General features: G+C 37.7%; 1 protein-coding gene across 1 annotated transcript in view; it reads left to right on the top strand.

The window, feature by feature from the left end:
* Positions 1–22,701, top strand: part of CR2 (complement C3d receptor 2) — a 175,896-nt gene that overhangs the window by 85,204 nt on the left and 67,991 nt on the right. Inside the window, exon 23 of the mRNA XM_023730256.1 lies at positions 9,371–9,456. Coding sequence (XP_023586024.1) covers positions 9,371–9,456 — 86 coding nt within the window. The remainder of the gene's footprint in view (positions 1–9,370; positions 9,457–22,701) is intronic.

The following is a 22,701-nucleotide window of genomic DNA, read 5'->3' as shown; positions in this document are numbered from 1 at the left end:
AAAATTCTAACTCACAAAAAAAGACCAGACTTAATGGCCTGACAGAGACTGGAGAAACCCCAAGAGTATGGCCCCCTGACACCCTTAGCTCAGTAATGAAGTCACTCCTGAGGTTCACCCTTCAGCCAAAAATTAGGCAGCCCCATAAAACAAAACGAGACAAATGGGGCACAACTGCCCAGGGACAAGGACTACAAGGCAGGAAGGGACAGGAAAGCTGGTAATAGGGAACCCAGGTTGAGAAGGGAGAGTGTTGACATGTCGTGGGGTTGTTAACCAATATCATAAAACAATATGTGTACTAACTGTTTAATGAGAAACTATTTGTTCTGTAAACCTTCATCTAAAGTACAATGAAAAAAGTTTTTTAATTATTATTATTACTACTGCATTATGTTAAAGATGTTTTTCTGTATCTGGAAACGTTTCTTTAGTGTTTTTTATGTATAAAAAGGCACACTATATGCTATATACTAAGACAAACACTTGACTAACTAGTTAGATATGAACCGTACCTAACTGTTCTGACTTACGTACAAATTCGATGTAAAGACAGACTTAGGAACGGAACTTGTTCATTATCTGGGGACTGCCTGAATATAATATGGTGTCCATACAATGTCCAAATCACATAACATCCTATTTCACAGAGCATATCATGGACGTTAAGTGATGTATGACTGTACTTAGGAATAAATTTAACCAAAGATGTGCAAGGCTTGTACACAGTCAGCTACAAAACATCATTAAAACAAAATTAAAGGAGACCTAAATAAATGGAAAGACATTCTGTGGTTATGGATTGGAAGATTTAATATTGTTAAGATGGCAATACTCCTCAAGTATTAAATATGATCTACATATTTAACACAATCCCTACAAAAATTCCAGCAACCTTTGCAGAAATTGACAAGCCAATACTGAAGTTCATATGAAAAATTAAGGCACCCACATAGCCAAAAGAATTTTGAAAAGAAGAACTTGATCTCAAAACTTACTATACATCTACAGTATTCAAGAGTATGTGTTTGTGGCATAAGGACAGACACATAGATCAGTGGAATAGACTTGAAAATTCAGAAATAATCCTGTGTATTTATGGTCAATTGATTTTTAATAAGAGTGCCAAGACAATTCAGTGGGAAAGACTAGTCTTTTCAACAAGTAGTCCTGGGACAACTGAATGGACACATGCAAAAGAATGAAGTATGACTCCTGCCTCTCACCATATATGAAAATTAACTCAAAATGGATCAAACACATAAATGTAATAGCTAAAACTATAAAACTCTTAGAAGAAAACAGGTGTAAATCTTCAAGAACTTGGCTTAGGTAATTGTTTCAAAAGCACAGTAACCAAGGAAAATTTATGTAAATTGGAACTTCATCAGATTTAAAACCTGCTTTAAAGGCATTATCAAGAATAGGAAGAAGTATGTGAAATCACAGATCCGATAAGGATCTAGTATTCAGAATACATAAAGTGCTCTTACAACTCAACAATAAAAAGACAAATAACCCAATTTTTTAAATGGGCAAAGGAAATGAATAGACATTTCTCCAAAGAAAATATACAAATGGCCAATAAGAACATGAAAAGATGCTTAATATCACTAGTCATTAGGGAAATGCAACTCAAAACCACAGTGAGAAACCACTTCACACCCATTAGGATGGCTATAATCTAAAAGATAAACAATAACAAGTGTATTGGCAAGGCTGTGACTAAATTAGAACCTTCATATGTTGCTAGTGGCCACTTCAGAACAGTCTGACAGTTCCTCAAAAAGTTAAAACATAGTGTTATCATACGACCTAGCAATTCCATTCCTGGATTGAAAACATACGTCCACACTAAACCTTGTACGTGAATGTTCGTAGCAGCATTACTCATAATAGCCAAAAAGTAAAAACAACCTAAATATCCATCATAGGATGAATGGATAAGCAAAATGGTATATCCATACAATGGAATATTACTCAGCCATAAAAAGGAATGAAGGACTGATACGTGGTACAACATGGATGAACCTTGAAAGCATTGTGCCAAGTGGAAGAAGCCAGACACAAAAGGTCAGATATTGTATGATTCCATTATAAAATATCTACAATAGATAAAAACATAGAGACAGAAAGTATACGGTTGCCAGGGGCTGGGGGTTGGGGGAGGGAGAAATAGGGAGTGACTATTAATGAATACAAGTTTTCTTTTTGGATTGATGAAAATGTTCTGGAATTAGATAGTGGTAATGGTTGACCACCTTGTGAATATACTAAAAACCATTGAATTGCATACTTTAAAAGGATGAATTATATGGTATGGAAATTATATCTCAATTTTAAAAAGTTATAAATGTGTCAGAAAACAATACTTTTACTACATGAAACACATTCATATTTTTTGTTTTAATTGTATTCCATTTTGTATGCTGCTCATAATCCACTATGCCGATTCATAACACACTACATTGATTTCCTGATAATCAATGGCCTGTTGTACGCCCGTACAAATTTTTATCAGGATTTCATTAAAACTCTGCATGAATTTGCAGAGAATTTATAGCATTATAATAGTGAGTCTTCCAAAAGATGAACAATCCATTTATTTAGGTCTTCTTGCATCACTCTCAATAGAAGTTCATAATTTTCTCCATAGAAGTTTGGAGTATCTTTTTAATATATTCATTCTTAGGTACTTAATTTTTTATGCAATTGTAATGGTATTATTTTTTATTGTGGTATACACACACACACACACACACACACACACACATACACACACACACACACGAACAAATCTGTCCTCGAAAAAGTACAGGCAGAATGCTCCTTAGAAGTGAGGATGGTGACACTTCCTCTCACATAATTTTGGACATGTTATCAGGAGGGACAAAAAAAAAAAAAAAAAGCAGAGGGTCAGCAAAAGAGAGGAAGACCCTCAACGAGATGGACTGACACAGTGGCTGCAACAATGGGCTCAAGCATAGCAACAATTGTGAGGATGGCGAAAGACCAGGCAGTGTTTTGTTCTGTCGTACATAAGGTCACTATGAGTCGGAATCAACTTGATGGAACCTAACAAAAACAACAAACATATATATATATTTGTCGTTGTTGTTGCTGTTAGGTGCCATCAAGTATATATACGTATATATATATATATTTGTATATACGTATGTATATATACATGTATGTATACACACACACATATATAAAGCAACTCTGGGGAACTTGTTAGAAATGCAGAATCTTCAGACTCGGTGAATCAGAATCTGCATTTTAACAAAATCTCCAGTTGGTCTTTATGCAAATTAAACTTTTGAGAAGCACTAATTTAAACCACTAACTATGCTAATTTTTGTAAGGTAGAGTTATATACAATTTTTTTTTCCGCGTTACCGGAATTTTCTGTACCTTTCATTTTTCTACAGTGACTGTGTATTAACTTTTATAATCAGCTGTTAAAAAGTTATTTCTAGAACTTCCAAGATGGGTAGACTCACTTTTCTCTGCTCCTCCCTTTTACATATAACTAAATACCCTGGAAATAATTCAACATGCAATCATAAAAGAACTCTGAAAGGTGGGAAGAAGAAAGCAGACCGGCTAGGGAACTTGGAACTTAAAAGAATGACAACTTGGTGAGCTCCCTGTTAGTTTGAACATCTCCCATATATTCTAGACTAGGTACTGGAGATCCCTGCAACCCAGAACTACCAACAGTCATAGAGAGGGGAGGAGATCCATCCCACACCCTACACCAGGTATCAGTGGTGGGACTGATCTGCCTACAACTGCAGTGTCAGCAAAGCCTGGGTGAAGAGGCCCAGATTCTAAGACAGCAGCAGGTGGGACCCTCCACCCACACCAAAAGTACCAGCAGGCCCAGTGTCCTGGTCCTCCACCAGCAACAGAAGGTGACATAGGGATGGTGTCTCCTGGCCTGCACCACAGCAGAGAGCCATCCACCTATAGGTAGAAGGTGAACCAGGCCCTACCCTTCAACTAGTAGGAGAGAGCCTCCCTGACCTACATCTCCTCATCCTCCACCCAGGGGAAGAAGCAGCCCAAATAGGCACTCCCCTTCCCTAGTAGCACAGGCAGAGAGATAACGTGGAAAGCCTACCAGTACCAGGGAAAGCACTCTCTATCCTGAGGGTTTAGCATTCTCCATCACCCACCTAGTGATACCAGGCAACCCGGGAAAGCACCTTCCACCCCCATAAGTGGCATCAGCAGGAATACAGTGGGAGCTCATGCAGAGCCACAAGAACTAAACAGACCATAATGGCATTGCAAGGGCTCAGAAATCTAAATTGTCATTAGGACTACAGCCCACAAAAGTATACCAAAACCTATACGTTAAACCTTAACAGGGTGACTGCCTGCTAAAATAGAAGACTTAAATAGGCTCAAGACTCTCCTAACATCATATCCAAAATGTTCAGGATACAACTGAATATGATTTGTCATACCAAGGACCAGGAAAATCACAACCTGAATGAGAAAAGACAACCAACTGATGCCAATACCAGGATAAATTAGATGTTGGGCTATCTAACAAAGGTTTCAAAGTGGCTATTATAAAATTGCTTCAACAAGTAATTATAAATTCCCTTGAAACAAATAATAAAATAAAACTTGGAAAACTTCAGCAAAGAAACAGAAGTTATATTAAAGAAAAAAAAAAGAAATTATAGAAAAATACAATACACAAAATAGAAAACTCACTGGATGGGCTCAATAGTAGAGTGGAGATGACAGAAGTCAGAATCTGTGAACTTGAGGATAAATCAAATTTATTTAATTTGAATAACAGAGAGAAATAGAGAAAATAGACTGAAAAAAATAATGAACAGCGCCTCAGGGAGCTATGGGACAGTAACAAAGGATCTAACATTTGTATCATCAACATCCCAGACGGAAAGGAAAAAGATATGAGGCTGAATAAAATATTCAAAAGGTAATGGCTGAGAACTTCCCAAATCTGGTGAAAGACATAAACTTCAAGAAGCTGCCCAGATAGGGTAAACCCAAAGAAATCTGCATCAACATATAATATAATTAAACTTCTGAAAACTAAAGTTAAAGAAAAAAATCTTTAAAACTACAAGAGAGAAAGGATACATCCTTCAGGAATGAAGGGGAAATAAAAACATTCCCAGATGAAGGAAAACTAATAGAATTTGTCACTAGCACACCTATCCTTAAGGAATGGCTAAAGGAAGCTCTCCAAACAGAAAGGAAATGATAACAGAAGAAGGCTTGGAACTTCAGAAAGGAAAGAAAAACAACAGAATGGGTAAAATTAGGGGTAATGACTACCCTTCTCCTCATGAGTTTCTTAAATCACATTTGATAGTTTGAAGCAAAAATTGTAACAACATCAGTTGTGGTGTTAATTGTATTTTGAAGAATTACTAAGACCATTATATTTAAAAACTGAGGCAGGTAAACAGACCTGAATGGAGGTAAAGTTTTTAACAATTGACTCAAGAGTGTAAAACATCAATCCCAATATCAAAGGTAAAACACCGTTAGCAATGGTAAACATAAGTAAATTATATATGTATAGTGTAATACCTAGACCAACCACGAAGAAAAGTATACAAAGCAATATACTCAAAAATAGTTTAACTAAAACAGACAAAATCCTTAAAAAGTTCAAATAATCCATAGGAAAGCAAGAAAAGAGAAACAGAAGAATGATAAAGAAAAACAGAAAATAAAGTGTAAGACTTAAGCCCTAACATGTGAGTAATTCCTTAAATGTAAATGGTCTAAATACACCAATTAAAAGACAGACTGGCAAAGTAGATAAAAGACATGACTCAATTATATGCTGTCTACAAGAAATTCACTTCAAACACAGTGGAATAGGTAGGCTGAAAGTAAAAGGATAGAAAAGGTGTTAATGTTACATTCATTTTTTAAAAGCAGGTGTGTCTATATTAATATCAGATAAAGTAGACAACGAAGCAAATCAAATGACTAGGGACAAAGATATTATATAATGATAAAAGGTTCAATCCACCAAGAAGACATTTTTGTTGTTGCTAGCTGCTGTCGAGTCGATTCTGACTCATGGTGTCTCCACATGTGCAGAGTAGAATTGCTTCATAGGGTTTTCAAGGTTGTGACCCTTTGGAAGCAGATCACCAGGCTTGTCTCCCAAGGCAGGTTAACTACCAACCTTTTGGCTAGTAGTCGAGTGCTTAACTATTTGCACCACCCAGGGACTCCTCCAAGAAGACATAGCTAACCTAAGTGTATATGCACCAAACAACAGAGCTTCAAAATACATGAAACAAAACCTAATAGAGCTGAAAAAAGAAATAGATCCAAACTTATTATTGGAGACTTGAACACTCCACTCTCAGCAACTGACAGAACTACTAGATAGAAAACTAACAAAGATATCGAAGAAGTGAACAACACCATCAACAAACAGAATTTAATTGATATTTACAGAACATTCACCCAACAACAGGAGAAGACACATTCTTTTCAAGTGCCCATGGAACATTCACCAAGATAAACTATATCCTGGGTCATAAAACAAACCTCAGCAAATTTAAAAGAACTGAAATCATACAGAGTGTGTTCTCCAATCATAATGGAATCAAACTGAAAAATCCTATCAAAATCCTACCAAGGTTATTTTGTAGATAGAGACAAGCTTATTCTAAAGTATATGTGAAAAGGACAAGCCCTGAAATAATGAAAACTGACTTGAAAAAGAAGAATACAGTGGGAGCAATCATTCTACCCAATATTAAGTCTTAGCATATAGCTACAATAATCAATACAGTGTGGTATTTGCATAAGAATAGATCAATGGAATAGAGAACCCAGAAATTGGCCCACATTAATATGCCCACTGACTTTTGACAAAGGTGCAAAAACAGTTCCCTGGAGGAAAACAAATGATACTGACACAACTGGGTATCCATAGGCATTTAAAAAAGAAAAAGAGCTGTTCTGGTTCTTACTGCGGTGATGGATATACAAACCTACACAGGTGACATAATGGCATAGAATTAAATACAAACATACACACACAAATGGATACAAGGAAAACCAAGGAACTCTGAACAAATCAGTAGATTGTATCAATGTCAATATCCTGATTGTCATATTGTACTACAGTTTTATAAGATGTTACTATTGGAGAAAATAAGTAAAGAGTTCACAGGAATTCTGTATTCTTTTCTACAATTTCATGTGAATCTACAATTATCTCAAAATAAAAAACAATATAAAAAAGTTATTAAATTTCTAAGGGGATAGGCTTCCTACAAAAGACATCTCTGAGCTAACAAATAATTCAGGTTTTTTTTTCCATTTTTTCCTAATCTATCCACATGACCCAAGGTGTATAGACAAAAAAGAAAAAGAAAAAAGTAAATGGTACTAATATCCCAAGGCCCCACTATCACACCTTTGGCTGTGGGTACAAGATTCTCAAATGTCTAGACATGTTTACCCCAAGCTGTATGTGGTTGCTTTTAAGGAAATGGTCATGGCCTTTCCTGTAGTGTGGCTTAGCTATACGACTCAACAACCTCTCTTCTCCAGGAAACACAGAAAGATAGGGTGGGATGTAAAGACTTCAACTGTGTAAATGGATGTAATAATTTCTGGTTCCTCTACCCCAAAGCAGTTACAATTAAGTAGCATGGGTCTTACCTCTTTGCCTTTGTTCCTTCTAAACATCCTGGCAGAAAAGATATCTAACCATTATTTGTTCAATTACTTTATTCAACTTTGGGATACAAGTTTAATAAATTAAAGCATTCTTCTAACTGGGTCCCCTTGTCCAGTGAATACAAAGATATCTTTTGATTCATGATGTGTTCATTACTAAAATATAAAACAATAGTCTAGGGAGAAAAATTGCTAACTCAGGTTGAAACTTGCCTCACCATTTTTATCCCAACCATGATTAGAAAATCACAAACAGCACTTTAAGAAATACCTTCTATAATATCAAAAGCCAGAGGGCTCTCCATGATCCTTTGCTCCTAAGGCAAACAGGCAGAAGGAGGTACACCTATAGTGGAAAGACTGTAGCCTTTCTTTACTCGGTTAGTTCCCTGTTTGTCTGTATGCGTGTTCCAGCACAATTTAGGATATTTTAATTTTGGGTGGTATACTAGAGGAAGGAGCCCTGGTGGCACAATGGTTAAGTGCTCGGCTGATAACTAAAGGGTTGGTGGTTCAAACCCACCCAGCACCTCTGCGGGAGAAAGACCTGGCGATCTGCTTCCATAAACATTACAGGCAAGAAAACCCTATAGGGCAGTTCTACTCTGCCACTATGAGTCAGAATCGACTCAATGCCACCCAACAACAACATACTGTTTTTTAGAAACTGAAAACAATATTAAAGTCGTTAGTAATTACAACACAATCACTACTACAACATAACAGTACTTCAAGTTTCTTCAAAAACATCTACTGTTACCTCACTACTCATTTGATCTCTATTTGCCACTATCTTGCTGTTTGAGTAAAGCATTGTGGTGCCATATTTTCTTACATATTCATAAGACAAAGTTCTCAGCTGCACCAGTAAACACATGACTATTATCTGACATTACTTTATTCCTCTTAACTTGGAGTAGTGTCAAGATTGGCCCTGCTCTACACCAGTTCTTGTAACTAGTTCAGCCCAGCACTCCATCACAGCAGAATCTCAGTTGAAGTAAAAATAAATGTCATGAATTGTTCCAACTTTTACTGCATACTTTGAAGTTTGTGTGTGTACACATGCAACAGATACATACAACACACACATAATACACACACATACATGACAACTTCCCTGCAATCAAGAAGCTTGTAATACCTTAAAAAATGAAACTTGTGTGAAATGACTATTATTTACCCTGGAATGATATAAAAATGTACCTTAAGGTAATAAAGAAAGACCTCATCTAATTGAGAATTGTTGCATTTAACATTTTAAGTATGAAATAAGTGTTTAACTGTTTTTGATCAGCTTGGATTGCTTTGGACATTTATTCATACATTAATACTTGCAAGGCATAAAATACCTATAAAGGGAATATACACACATACATACAACATACACACATTTATACATACAACTATGATATACTTTAGAATGATATAAAAATGTGCCTTAACGTAATAAAGAAGAAAGATCTCATCTAGTCAAGAAAGCATGAAGAAGAAACTCAAAAAGCCTAAAAAAGTATATGAAATTTGAGGAAGTGATACGACTTTGCCAAGTAGAAATTGTCCTTCTGAATTCTCCAAGACTGTGATCTCTTAGAAGTAGCAATTTAAATGGGAGATTAACAACGCTCTTAGAAAGTAATCTTTCATTATTCTTTACTTCTAGGTTCCGACTCATTGGTCACTCCTCTAATACATGCATCATCTCGGGCAAGACTATCACCTGGGAGAAGGAGGCACCTATTTGTGAGCGTGAGTTGAAATCTTCCTTCCAATTACCTTTACCAATAGATCCTATTTCCCCCTGGAATTACAAAAATCTTAATCAAATTCCTTTTCTGCATTTCTTCCTTCAGATAGCTGAAGACAGCTGTAATGTTCTCAAATATACCTATGGTGTTTCAGAAAGTTGTTTCCTTAAGTTATTTCTTATCCTGGGACGTAGCTTCTCTGGATCTGGAAACTTAATTCATAAAATCCTCCAAACCTCATTCTCATTTCAATTGACATGCAACTGTGTTGGTTCTACCATCCCCAGTACAATTATTATTCTGCTTGACAACTTAGTAAAGATTTTCAGAAGTGATACTATCTATCCTTAGTGAAGGCGCAGAGGAATCAGCACCCTCATGAACCGCTGGTCAAAGTGAAGTATACAACAGACCCTCCTGGAAGGCACTGTGGCCTATAAGCCTCAAAAAATGGGCAGACTTTTTGAGCCACATCTTGGAATTTATACTTTGGAAATAAACACAGATTTTTGCAAGGAGTTCACTATAAAGTTTTCATTGTATCATTCTTTTAATAGTAAAAAGTTTAAAGTAGTCTAAAGGTATTACATGTTTCAAACTATGGTTTGGAAATAATCCACTAGAAGGAATGAGACATGTTAAAAATGATCGTAAAGAATTTCCTACAAAAACATAAAATAGCCATGCAGACTTAGAAGTATATCTTTACACTGGAATGTTATTCGGCCATAAAAAAAAAAAAAAAAAAGATAGTAGAGAAGCACTTAATAATGTGTAAGGATATTTATTCCATATATTTTATGTGAAAAAATGAGATGACAAAACAGCATATTTGGCAAAATCTCATTAAGCTGTAGAAAACATCTATAATTATATCTATATTTTGACCTCTATTACTAGTTCTGTAACCTTTTCATACCCAAACACTGATAAATGGTTACAAGTCCCTTTAGGGAAGTCTATGTTACAGCGTTCTTCCTCACAAAGATCTGATTTCCCGTTCGCTCAAGGAGCTATGAGTCTGTTCAAATCTGAGGACTGGTTGATTGACCATGATGGTTTTTTACAGGAATTCAAGTCAGACTTCTTTACTAGACCTACGTCTTTTCTTCAGACCTAGGCCTTGATTTATTTTCAAATAAATTAAGCAAAACTTTAGTCAGCTACTCGTCTTCTTCAGTTTTAGAGACTCCCTAATCAATTAGCCAACGTCAAAGATCTCTGCAGTCAAACCATTCTGATTGTCACCTCAGCTCTGCTATCCATTATGATAATTCATCTTGTCTCTGGTGATTAAGCGCTCCCACTTGTCCCCTACCACCCTGAGATCACATCATCCTCATTGAATTCAGGGGGTCCACTTCAATGGCAGCAACTCCCAGGGCCATCCATGGCCTACAGAGAAGAGCCATCACAGAATCCTCAAGGATGACAAAACTCCCTTCTTGAATGTATTCCTCAGAGCCCTGGGTGAAGGTTCTATCTTCAAACACCCTGCCAGTGGACATAGTCAGGAAGTGGGTGAGCAGGCCTTCCATGATAAATCTACTCTAGCATTCCAACCTCCCTAAGTTACAGTATTTCTTCCTCTGCAGTACACTAAGGAAGTTCTGGCATTTCAACCTCATTCCCTGTAGGCCACCTTCATATGCAGGTTTCAGTCAACCAACTAAGCATACTGTTTGAGCCTCTCCGATTAGCTCAAGCTAACACATTGAATCCAGAATCTCAGTCCTTTTGGTGTGTCTTTCATATCCTCACAGGCATAATTTTTACCCCATCCCACCCCACCCCAGGGCCTGCCAGGACTTGAGTCTAGTTAAAAGACTTTAGAGATGGTGAGGGTAGATCCTGAGTTATTGGTCCTAATTTATCCCAGAGTAACAAATACCTGCAAGTAGTGTTGTAAGATTTAGCAAATAAATATACAGGATGCCTAGTTAAATTTGAAGTTCGGATAAGCAACAAGTAATTTTTTTAGTGTAAATATCTGCCATGCAATATTTGGGACACACTTATACTAAGACATTTTCTATTGTTTATCTGATATTCAAATTTAACTGGGCATCCTGTATTTTCTCTAACAACCCTTTCAGGGCAACTACTTCAGGGGAGGGCATTATAGTCTCTTCAGGCAAGTGGAGGCTTATCTCCACAGACAGGAAAAGAAGGGCTGTTTATCTGTTAGTACAGGAGGTTCAGCAGAATTTCAGGGTTGAAGGCATCCTGCTTCATTAGAATCTGTCCATATGTCTCCATTCCTATTGTCAGGGTCCCACTTCTTCACAATCAATGTCCAAACTTTAACATAAGAGATCCTTTGAGGTTGTGAATCCAATTTGCATTGGATTTGTTTTTAAGAAATCTTGGCCCTGTGGCTACAGGATGTGTTTATTTTAGGACCGATATAGAAGGTTTCAGATCCAGATATTAAACAGGAATTTAAAATCCTGAATTCACCTTTTTTTTCTCTCTAAATTCTCCAGTATACTTTGAAGGAAGGGACCAGCCCATTATACACCTTCCTAAAATGTTCTATGGCAGTAACTATTTTGTCACTATTGATTACAGGTGTCTTGCTTCTATTGATTACAGGTACCTACAGGTGAGAATTTGGGTAACTCTTTTGTCATTGTATGCACTATTTGTGTGCCCTTGCTCACTGGAAGCATTAACAAGAATGCCCTTAATCTAATCACATTACAGAACCAATCCCAAATTCCCATCTTTAAGGTTCTGTTACCCTGGAATAAATTTTGGTCCAATCAAGGAAACAGAAATACTATCAATATTATGAAATAAAAGATTTATTATAAGAATTAGATCTTACCCAATTATCGGAGGAGCTGGTCTAAAAAGATCAGAGAAAAGTCACTAAATAGCCCACCTTGGCACAGGCAGGAATGAGTCTGAGCTTTCAGGAAACTAGGCACATGTGACTACTGGAGAAGAACTGTGAAGAGGGCTAGTTGTAGATATTAATAAGCTTGAACATGCATTAATGACAAAAATACTTAGCAATTCAGGATATAAGAAAATTTCCCTAATCTGAAAACAGTGAAGAAGGTTATTGGCTCTTGGTGGATACTACTTCCGTGAGTTCACAGTGAAGCATCTGGGGGTGGGCTGGGATCACCGTTGCTGAGCAGAACCAGCAGTTAAGAAGGATAGCGGGATACAGAGAGAAAGAAAGTAAGGACAAACTGGAACTGGCAGCATCTCTGTGTCTGTCCCTTGTCACCTCTAACAATGACAACCTTCAGAATGGAATGGCTGCTGTTTTAACTTCTGCCTCTCAAATCTCATACTAATTTCTCTTGTTCCAACTCTTAACCCAGAACTATACAGGGAAGTAAGTCTGGGAAACTTAGTTTCAACTTAACCAGGTTGACAGTATACAAAACCACCGCACAATTATAACTTTTTTTCCCTTGCTTTATTACACTGGCTAGGACCAACAGTATAACGCCAAACAGTGGTGGGGGTAGAACTGGTGGGGGTTCTCCATCTCAAAGTGGAAAATTGAAATAGTTCACCATTAAGTCTAGCGTTTGCTGTAGGCTTTCCTGTCCCTGCGCCCCACCCCCCCGCCCCCCCAGATTAGGGAAGTTTTCTTATATCCTGAATTGCTAAGTATTTTTATCATTAACGCATGTTGAAATTTATAAAGCACTTTGGCTACATATATTGAAATGATCATATCTGTTTCTCCATTTTTTTTAATGTAGTAAATTACTTTGATTTTTAAAAGGCAAACTGGCTTTGAATTACAATTTTACGTTCTTGGAATAAATCAATTTAGCATGCTATGCTAAATTTTCTTCACAGCAACATGTAAAAAAAAGAAAATTTGGCAGAGTAGCGCCTATGAAAATACCTCTTGGTGGGAGGACGCTGCCAGCAAACAAACCCAGAAGGTGTGCATTATTTGTGTAAAAGTACACTATTTTATCTGATGTCAGTAAAGCCACCCCTGCTCTTTTTTGTTTACTGGTTGCATGGAATATTTTTCTCCATCCTTTTATTTTCAGTCTGTTTGTGCCCTTATGTCTAACGTGTATTTCTTGTAGATAGCAAAAGGATGGATCGTGTGTTTTTACCCATTCTACCACTCTCTACTTTTTACGTGGGGTGTTTAGGCCTATGTTTAAGGTTATTACTGAAAACAAAGTGTATACCTCATTCATTTTGCTTTTTTTTTTTTACTCTTTTCATATCTTCTTTGTTCTTTTATTCTAATTTTTCTATTTTTGTTTGTATTTAGATGCTTTCTTTTGATGAGCCATTTTGCTATCTTCCTTCTTTTCTTCTGATGTTTTCTTCTTAGTGATTTCTTAGTGGTTCCCACATATATTACATTACACAACTTACGGTTGCAACAATGTTTAACATACGAACAACAGTTAACATATAACCTGAACAGAATAAATCTATTCTTGATATGCTCCTCCCTCCCCCATTTCTGATGGCATGTCTCCATTAACATCAATATACAACATATATTCGATAAGTTTACTTTGTACTTATTTCTTACAAATTTGATGTTGTACTGTTTGCGGGGCTTAATTATTGAGTTTATTCCCTGAAAATATCATAGGCTTGGTCCTTATGATTGCCTGTGTTGTTGTGCTTTTTGGAGATCTCGCTCTCTTATTTTTTGTTTATTGTTTTCCTGTGTATAGATATGAGTATTTATTTAATGCTCTTGCCTTTCTATTTGGAGTACTCTTGAGTAATACTTGCAGAACTGGTCTGGTAGTGGCAAATTCCCAGAGCTTCTGTTTGTTTGGGAATATCTTGATTACCCCCTTGTTTTTGAAAGACAACTTTGCGAGCTAAAGAATTCTTGGTTGGCAGTTGCTTTAGTCCAGTATTTTAGATATGTCACCCCATTGTCTTCTGGTCTCTAGAGTTTCTGGGGAGAAATCCACACTAATTCTTATGAAAGCCCTTTGGTATGTTATATTGCGTTTTTCTCTTGCTGCTTTCAGAATTCTCTCCTTGTCTTTGGTTTTCAATAATTTTATTAGGATATGGCATGTACCTGATCTTTTTGTGTCTCTTCTAATTGGGTTCATGTAGCTTCCCATATCTGCAGGTTTGGTTTCCTGTTCAGATCTGGGAAATTCTGTCTACTTATCTCTTGGAAAATCATCTCTGTGCATTGATTGTTGTCATGGTGCTCTGGGATTCCAATAATTCTAATGTTAGATTTCTTAATTGAATCCCATATTCCCTTTTGGTTTGTTCACCTTTGTTCTTTTCTCTTGTTTCTCTAGAGACTTAAATAATTCAGTTATTTTGTCTTCTAGTTCATTTATTCTGTTTTCTGTTTATTTGACTCTGTTGTTGAGTGTTTCTAATTCAGTTGCTTTATTCTTCAGTTTCAGTAGTTCTCTTTGGCTTTTTTTTTATGTCTTCAATTTCCCTGTTGAGTCTCTCATTTTGTTCCTCTGTGTGTTTCCTAATGTCCACTAGTTTGCTTTCTGTGTGCCTTTTGCTTTCTTTAAACATATTTAGCACCATACTTGAAAATTATCAATTCTTTGTGTTAGTCTGGCCTCCATAGTGGAAATTTCCTCTTCTTCATGTTTTCCTTTTGATTGGTCCTTCTTCTCTTGTGGTTTTGTATATTTTAATATTTTTTTGTTGAATGTGGGACATTTTAATGTCTTTTTATTTATATATTTTTAATTCTAAGTTTTCTGATTTTCAAGGGAATTGTACTTGTTAGATTTAGCTTTAAGAGCCACGGCTGCTAACCAAAAGGTCGGCAGTTCAAATCCACCAGTTGCTCTTTGGAAACCCTATAGGGCAGTTCTACTCTGTCCTATAGGGTCTCTATGAGTTGGAACTGACTTGATGGCACCTAACAACAATAACAACAATATCTTCTGCAGGGTTGCTATGAGTCAGAATCGACTCAATGGCAGTAGGTTTTGTTTGGTGTTTTTAATCTTCTCCTAAGAACCAGTAGAGGGCACTCTTGTCCTTAGATTTTTTCACGGCTGAGTCAGGCATTCTGTTTGAGGTTTTTTTCTGGGTGATTAAGTCTATGGGGGAAACCCTGGTGGTAGTGTCAGCATTTCGAATCTGCCAGGTGCTCCTTGGAAACCCTATGGGGCAGTTCTACTCTGTCCTATAGGATTGCTATGAGTCAGCATTGACTTGACGGCAACGGGTTAAGTCTATGGCTGCTTATTCTGGCTGATTCACCCTGAGCTGGCTTACTTTGCTGGTGTGTTAGACTCCCTCTGTCTTCTGAGGTTTTGGCTGTAGCCCTCAGTGTAATCCTGGGGTTGGTCTCCTTCACCCTTCTACAAGAAGTTTGGGACAGTTTAGGCTCTGCAGCTCAAGGCACATGCCTGGGGGGTTTTCACTGGCCATATACGCGGACGTTAGTGGTGGGGCTTGGCTTTCCCTAGGCGGAAAGCACTTTATGTCCTTCCCTCATGGGCTCCCCTGTACAAACTCTCCCATGGTATACCACTGTAGGCAGGGTGTCTGTTGTTTACCTCTGCGTTGCCTGTCTGATATATTTTTTTCTCACCCTTGCTGAAGCCTGGGTCCTGCAGCTTTTCAGTTATGTCTATGTCCTAGAGCCTATCTGCCTTGGGTCTCAGCGAGACTCACGAGCCCTCACTTGCAGTGTCTTGGCCTCCCTTCACCCCCTCCCAAGTGCGTGGCCTGTGAACTCCTACAGCTAATCTGCGCCACCTTAAAAATTGAGCTACAACTTCCTCAGTTTAGCTCCTGTCCTATGTGCTTTGTTAGGGTGTTGCCCATCCCCGTCACAAAATGGCTGTGATGAGCTGAGTTCCTCAGGTGCTAGCGGCAAAGATCTCCCAGCTTCTGTACCACCTCGGCGCCTCCGCTCCCTTGTTTCTTGACTCACCTCAACTCTCCAACACCTCAGCTGCCATCTGGGGTTCAGAGACCTCAGTCTGTGCTTGTTTTCATTCATTATTCAGTTGGTTAGTTGCTGGGGTAGTAAATGGTAGCATCCACTCACTTCACCATCATGCTCTGCCTCCTAGATCATTTTAATTTAATATGGTTACCGATACAGTCTAACACATTGTTATTTATTTGCTTTTGTTTCATATGTTCTTTGTTCCTTTCTCACATTTTTTTAATTAATCAAGTATTTTATTATTCTTTCTTTTCCACCTCCAAATCTTTTTAGTACTTTATTTTCTTATTCTTTTAATGGTTTACCCTAGAGATTACAATATGCATTCTCGATGTATTATAACTTAAATTGTACTTTTACCACTTCAAATGATGCAAAAACCCTAAAGTAGATTAACTCTAGTAATATCCTCCTGCCTTGTTCCTACTGTTGTCATATATTTTACTCTTATATATGTTATATATCTCATAAGACATAATTGCTGCTGTTGTTCTTTTTCATTTTTTGTTTGTTTTGGTTTTCAATGGCTGATATTTTTTACAGAAGTAGATCACCTCTGGGTGCTCTAAGTGCCTCTGGGTGGATTCAAACCTCCAACTTTTTGGTCAGCAGCTGAGCATGTTAATGGTTTCCACCACCAGGGACCCATATTTTTGTTGTTGAGTTAATTTTTAAAAAAAGTGTACAAAGAGGAGAAAAGATGCAAATAACCAAAATAAAAAATGAAAGAGGGGACATTACCACTGACCCAATGGAAATAAAGAGAATTATGACAGAATATTATACACAACTGGTGGCAACAAACTGGATAATCTAGATGAGATGGAGAAATTCTTAGAAGTATACAACCTACTCAAACTGACTCAAGAGGAAATAGAAAGTCTCAACAGACTCATAACAAGTGAAGAAATTGAATCAGTGATCAAAAACTTAGCACCAAAGAAAAAAATAAATAACCCTGGGCCAGATGGCTTCACTGAGGAATTCTACCAAACATTTAGAGAAGAATTGACACCAATACTGTTTAAACTCTTCCGAAAGATAGAGAAGGAAAGAATGCTCCTAATTCATTCTAGCAAGCAAACATAACCCTCATACTCAAACCAGATAAAGACACCACAATAAAAGATAACTGCAGGCTAATATCTCTTATGAATATAGATGTAAAAATCCTCAACAAAATACTAGTGAACAGAATCCAACAGCATATTAAGAGTCATACACCACGACCAAGTGGGATTTATTCCAGGAATGCAAGGACGATTCAACATTAGAAAATCAATCAACATACTACACCGCATCAATAGAGCAAAGGAAAAGAACTATATGGTCATCTCTATGGATGCAGGAAGAGCATACGATAAAGTCTAACACCTTTCTTGATGAAAACCCTAAAGAAGATTGGAAAAGAAGGGAAATTCCTCAGTATGATTCATGGCACATACCAAAAGCCAACAGCCAACTGTATATTTAAATGAGAAAGACTGAGAGCTTTCCCTTTGAAACTGGGAACAAGAGAAGGGTGCCCACTCTCACCGCTTGTATTCAATATTTTATTAGAAGTCCTAGCCAGAGCAATAAAACAAGAAAAAGAAATAAAAAGTATCTAGATTGAAAAGAAGTAAAATTATCTCTATTGGTGGATGACATTATCCTATTCATACAAAATCCCAAAGAGTCCACAAGAAAACTTCGAGCTAATAGAGGAATTTAGCAAAGTTGCAGGTACAAGGTCAACAAATAAAAATCAATTGGGTTTCTATATACCAGTGTGTTAGTTATCTAGTGCTGCTATAACAGAAATACCACAAGTGGATGGCTTTAACAAAGAGAAATTTATTGTCTCACAGTTTAGTAGGCTAGAAGTCCAAATTCAGGGAGCCAGCTCCAGGGGAACACTTTCTCTCTCTGTCAGCTCTGGGGGAAGGTCCTTGTCATCAATCTTCATTGGTCTAGGAGGTTCTCCATACAGGAAACCTGGGTCTAAAGGATGCACTCTGCTCCTGGTGCTGCTTTCTTGGTGGTATGAGGTCCCCACATCTCTCTGCTCACTTCTCCCTTTTATATCTCAAAAGAGATGGCTCAAGACACAGTCAAATCTTGTAGACTGAGTCCTGCCTCATTAACATAACTGCCACTAATCCCATCTCATCGACATCATAGAGATCGGATTTACAACACACAGGAAAATCACATCAGATGACAAAATGGTGGACAATCACACAATACAGGCAATCACGGTGTAGCCAAATTGATACACATATTTTTTGAGGACACAATTCAATCCATGACAAGTAGCCATGAAAAATCTGAATGGGAAATTAGGGAAATAATTCCTTTCACAGTAGCATCTAAGAGAATACATACCTAGTAATAAATCTAATGAGGGATGAGAAAGATTTATGCAATGAAATCTATGAAACACTGCTGAAAGAGATTAAAGAAGACTTAAATAAATGGAAAGATGTTCCATGTTCATGGATTGGAAGACCTAATACTGTTAAGACATCAATACTATCCAAAGAGATCTATAGATTCAACGCAATCCTAATCAAAATTCTAACAGCCTTCTTTACAGAAATAGAAAAACCAACCCTCAACTTTATATGGAATGACAAGAGGCCCTGAATAGCTAAAACAATGTTGAGAGAGAAGAACAAAGTAGGAGGACTCACATTTCCAGGTTTTAAAACATACTATACAGCTACAGTAATCAAAACAGCCAGGCATTGATATAACAATAGATACATAGACCAATGAAATGGAATTGAGAATCCAGAGATAAGTCCACACATCTGTGGTCAACTGATTTTGACTACACTGATAAGTCCATCTGATGGGGAAAGAAGAGTCTCTTCAATAAATGGTGCCAGGAAAATCGGATTTTCACATGCAGAAAAATGAAACAGGATCCATGCCTCACACCATACACAAAAACAAATTCAAAATGCAAACTAAAACCAAAAAAAATTCTTAGAAAAACACTGTCAGGCCTAGCTTTCAATGATGGATTATCTAATAATGAAAGTACAAACAGAAAAATACAAAATAAGTAAATAGGACCTCCTAAAAATTAAAAACTTTTGTTCATCAAAAATTTTACCAAAAAAAGTGAAAAGACATGCCACTGACTAGGAGGCTATCTTTGGAAACCATATATCCAACAAGAATCTAATAACCAAAATATAAATTTCAAATTTTGACAACAAAAACCCCAATCATAAAATGAGCAAAGAATTTGAATAGACATTTCACCAAAGAGGACATCCAAATGGCCACCAAACACAGGAAAAGATGCTCAGCGTCATTAGCCATTAGAGAGATGTAAATCAAAACCATAATGAGATACCATTTCACTCCCACTAGGATGGCCAAGATAAAAAAGAAAATAACAAATGTTGGCGAGGATGTGGAGAAATTGGAACACTTATCCATTGCTGTTGGGAATGCTGAATGATACAGCTGTTGTGGAAAGCAGTGCAGTGGTTCTTTAAAAAAAACTAAAAATAGAACTACCATATGACCCAGCAATTCCACTCCTAGGTATATCAAGAAAAGACTTAAAAAGAGAGACTAAAAAGAAACTTGTACACCAATGTTCATTGCAGCACTATTCACAATAGCCAAAAGGTGGAAACAACCTAAATGTCCATCAACAGATGAACAGATAAACAAAATGTGGTACACACATGCAATGGAATACTACTCAGCCAGTAGGAGACGTGAAGTTTTGATACACGCTACAGTATGAATGGAGCTTGAAGACATTATGCTGAGCGAAATAAACCAACTGCAAAACGACAAATATTGTTTGACTTTACTTATATAAAAAGACAAGAAAAGGCAAATATATAGAGATTGAAGTTTATTAGTGGTTACCAAGGGTGGGAGGGACGGGCGAAACGAGTTAACAGTGATGGAAAAATCACATTAAGGGTAGGATTGCACAACCGATTATTGTAATTGCTGTCAATAAGTTGTACAACTGTAAAAAGTTGAATTTGCAGAAGTTGTGTGATAGATATATTTACAACAACAACAACAAAAAGAATAGCTGCTGAGGCTGCTTAAGTACAACCAAACACCTCATGGGATTTGATTACTTAGTTTGGAGATATAAGGTCATGTTTCATGGGACATCCCAGTTAATTGGCCTAATAACGTGTTTATTGCTTCTGTTGTACCTCCTAATTCACTGCGTAGTGCCTGGTGTCTTAAAAGCTTGCAAGTAGCCATCCAAGGCACAACAATTTGTCTCCATTCATTTAGAGCAACAAAGGAAGGAGAGTCAGGAATAGGATGAGGATATGGAATGTGTGGCTAATTGCCTCCATGAACAACTGCCTCCTTCACCATGAGAAAAGAACTGGATGGTGCTTGGCTACCATTATTGAAGATTTTGATCAAAGATTCCATAGAAGAATCCTGATCAAAAAGGGGAAAATGGGACTTCCGGGTAACATGGCACTATATTCAGAAGCACCACGCCATCCCTCCACAGCAAAGATCCAAAAAACTAAGTCAAACAGAGTCACACGTCAATCCTGCAACCCTAAGCAGCAAATAAAGAGATAAAGAACTCAGTCAAACATCGAATGGAATAAGAAACTGACAGAGAACAGAGAGATACATGCAGAGGTCCCCTATCAGCTACCGCAGCACGGATCTGCAATCTTGGACTCCTATAAGAGATCGGCGAACAAGGAGTACAAGAAAGCAGCTTCATGGACCTTCCAGCAGGAGACAGAACATTTGGTAACTAGTGATATACGCTTTCCCACCCTCCACACTTCTTCACCCCCACTTGGCCTCAGCTTCCTGCGGCCACAGTCTCTTAGCCAGGAAGCACCAGCCTCACCCTGGTGTTGCTTGGATTCTACCCGCCCACACTGGCCGGCTCCCTGCGTGCCATTTGTTGGCTGCTGGTGTTGCTTTCTTCCGCTTCTTTAGATTTCTTCCTTACATCTCACCACCTCCCCCTCCTTTCTCTCAAATACCTGGCTCCGTGTGCCATCTTTGTTTCTTCCTGAAAGGTTGTGAAACACCACTCGACTGTGAAACTGCTTCCCGGCCCATGCCACCACCCTGGTGGGACCCCTGGGGCCTTTTGTTTGTTTGCGTGATTTGTTCTGTTTTGATTTGTTTGTCTGTTAGTTTTCTTCTTTTTTTCTTGGCTTGAGAGCCCCTTCTAGCCAGGCAGTACCATGCGACTTGGAAGCTACTCCCTTACTCTGTGCAGATGCACAGTGACATCACTGGGGGCATTTCTTTTTTCTTGTTTTTTTTTTGTTGTTGTTGTTGTTGCTGTTGTTTCTTTACTTTGTTTTCTTCTCTCTCTTACTCTCTTTTTGTCTTTCTTCATTTGCAGTCTCTTGATTTATTCATTTTTTTCTTTTACCCTTTTTCTTTTTGTTTCATTTTTGTTTTTTCCCATTTATCAGTCTCTCATCTCTCCACTCCAACAGCAAGCTCCCTGAGCACTCTTTTTTGTTTGTGAGTATATTTTTGGCTCCTGTTCCTCTCTCCTCTCTCTCATCTTTCCCATACCCATCTTAGCTCCACACATCACAATCTCCCCCCTCCCTCCTGCGTTCCTGCACGGTGGGCTGAACATCACACTCCCAAGAAGCACATGCACAGCCTAGTGGAACCTTCCCTGCACTGATTCCCAGTCCGCAGTGTCAGCCCTGGTATGTGCCACAAACAATCCATCCCAGCAACTCTCCTTCAGCTGGACCTGCCCTGCTGTACCAAACCTGAGTGACTGACCCTGCCCACTGGAGAAGGAGGTGAAAAGTATCGTGCCCAGAGACGAGCAAACAACAAAGAGCACACATCTCGCCTGCTCAAACATAACCACATAAAACAACAAAGCAGGATGAAGCAAACAAGTCTACAATCAATGAACAAGAGAAATAACTACTGAATGGCATAAAGACATCAGACAATATCAAAACATATACAAAACCAGGACAGGATGGTTCCAGTAGGTGTCCAAAATAAAACACCAGATGACTTTCCACTAGAAGAAAAGGCACTAGAACTAACCAATAGGGAATTCAAATCTCTAATATTTAGAATTATCCAAGAGTCAAAGCAAAGAGCAGACAAAAATGAGGAAAAAATAGACAAATTCATGGAAAAAGCAGACAAATGCATGGAAAATACAGACAAAAAATAGGAATAATTCAGGAAAATAATGCAGGAACAAAATGCCAAAATAAATTCACAACTAGAAATTATACAAAGACAGCAATTAGAAATCCAAAAGATAAACAACAAGATTTCAGAAATGGACGGTGTCATAGAAGGGCTGAGAAGCAGATTTGAAAC

This window comes from Trichechus manatus, unplaced genomic scaffold, assembly GCF_000243295.1.
Source record: "Trichechus manatus latirostris isolate Lorelei unplaced genomic scaffold, TriManLat1.0 scaffold00035, whole genome shotgun sequence".
NCBI classification, from domain to species: Eukaryota; Metazoa; Chordata; class Mammalia; order Sirenia; family Trichechidae; genus Trichechus; species Trichechus manatus.
The sequence above is the reverse complement of the archived record's forward strand: the minus strand, read 5'-3'. Positions and strand labels throughout refer to the sequence as shown.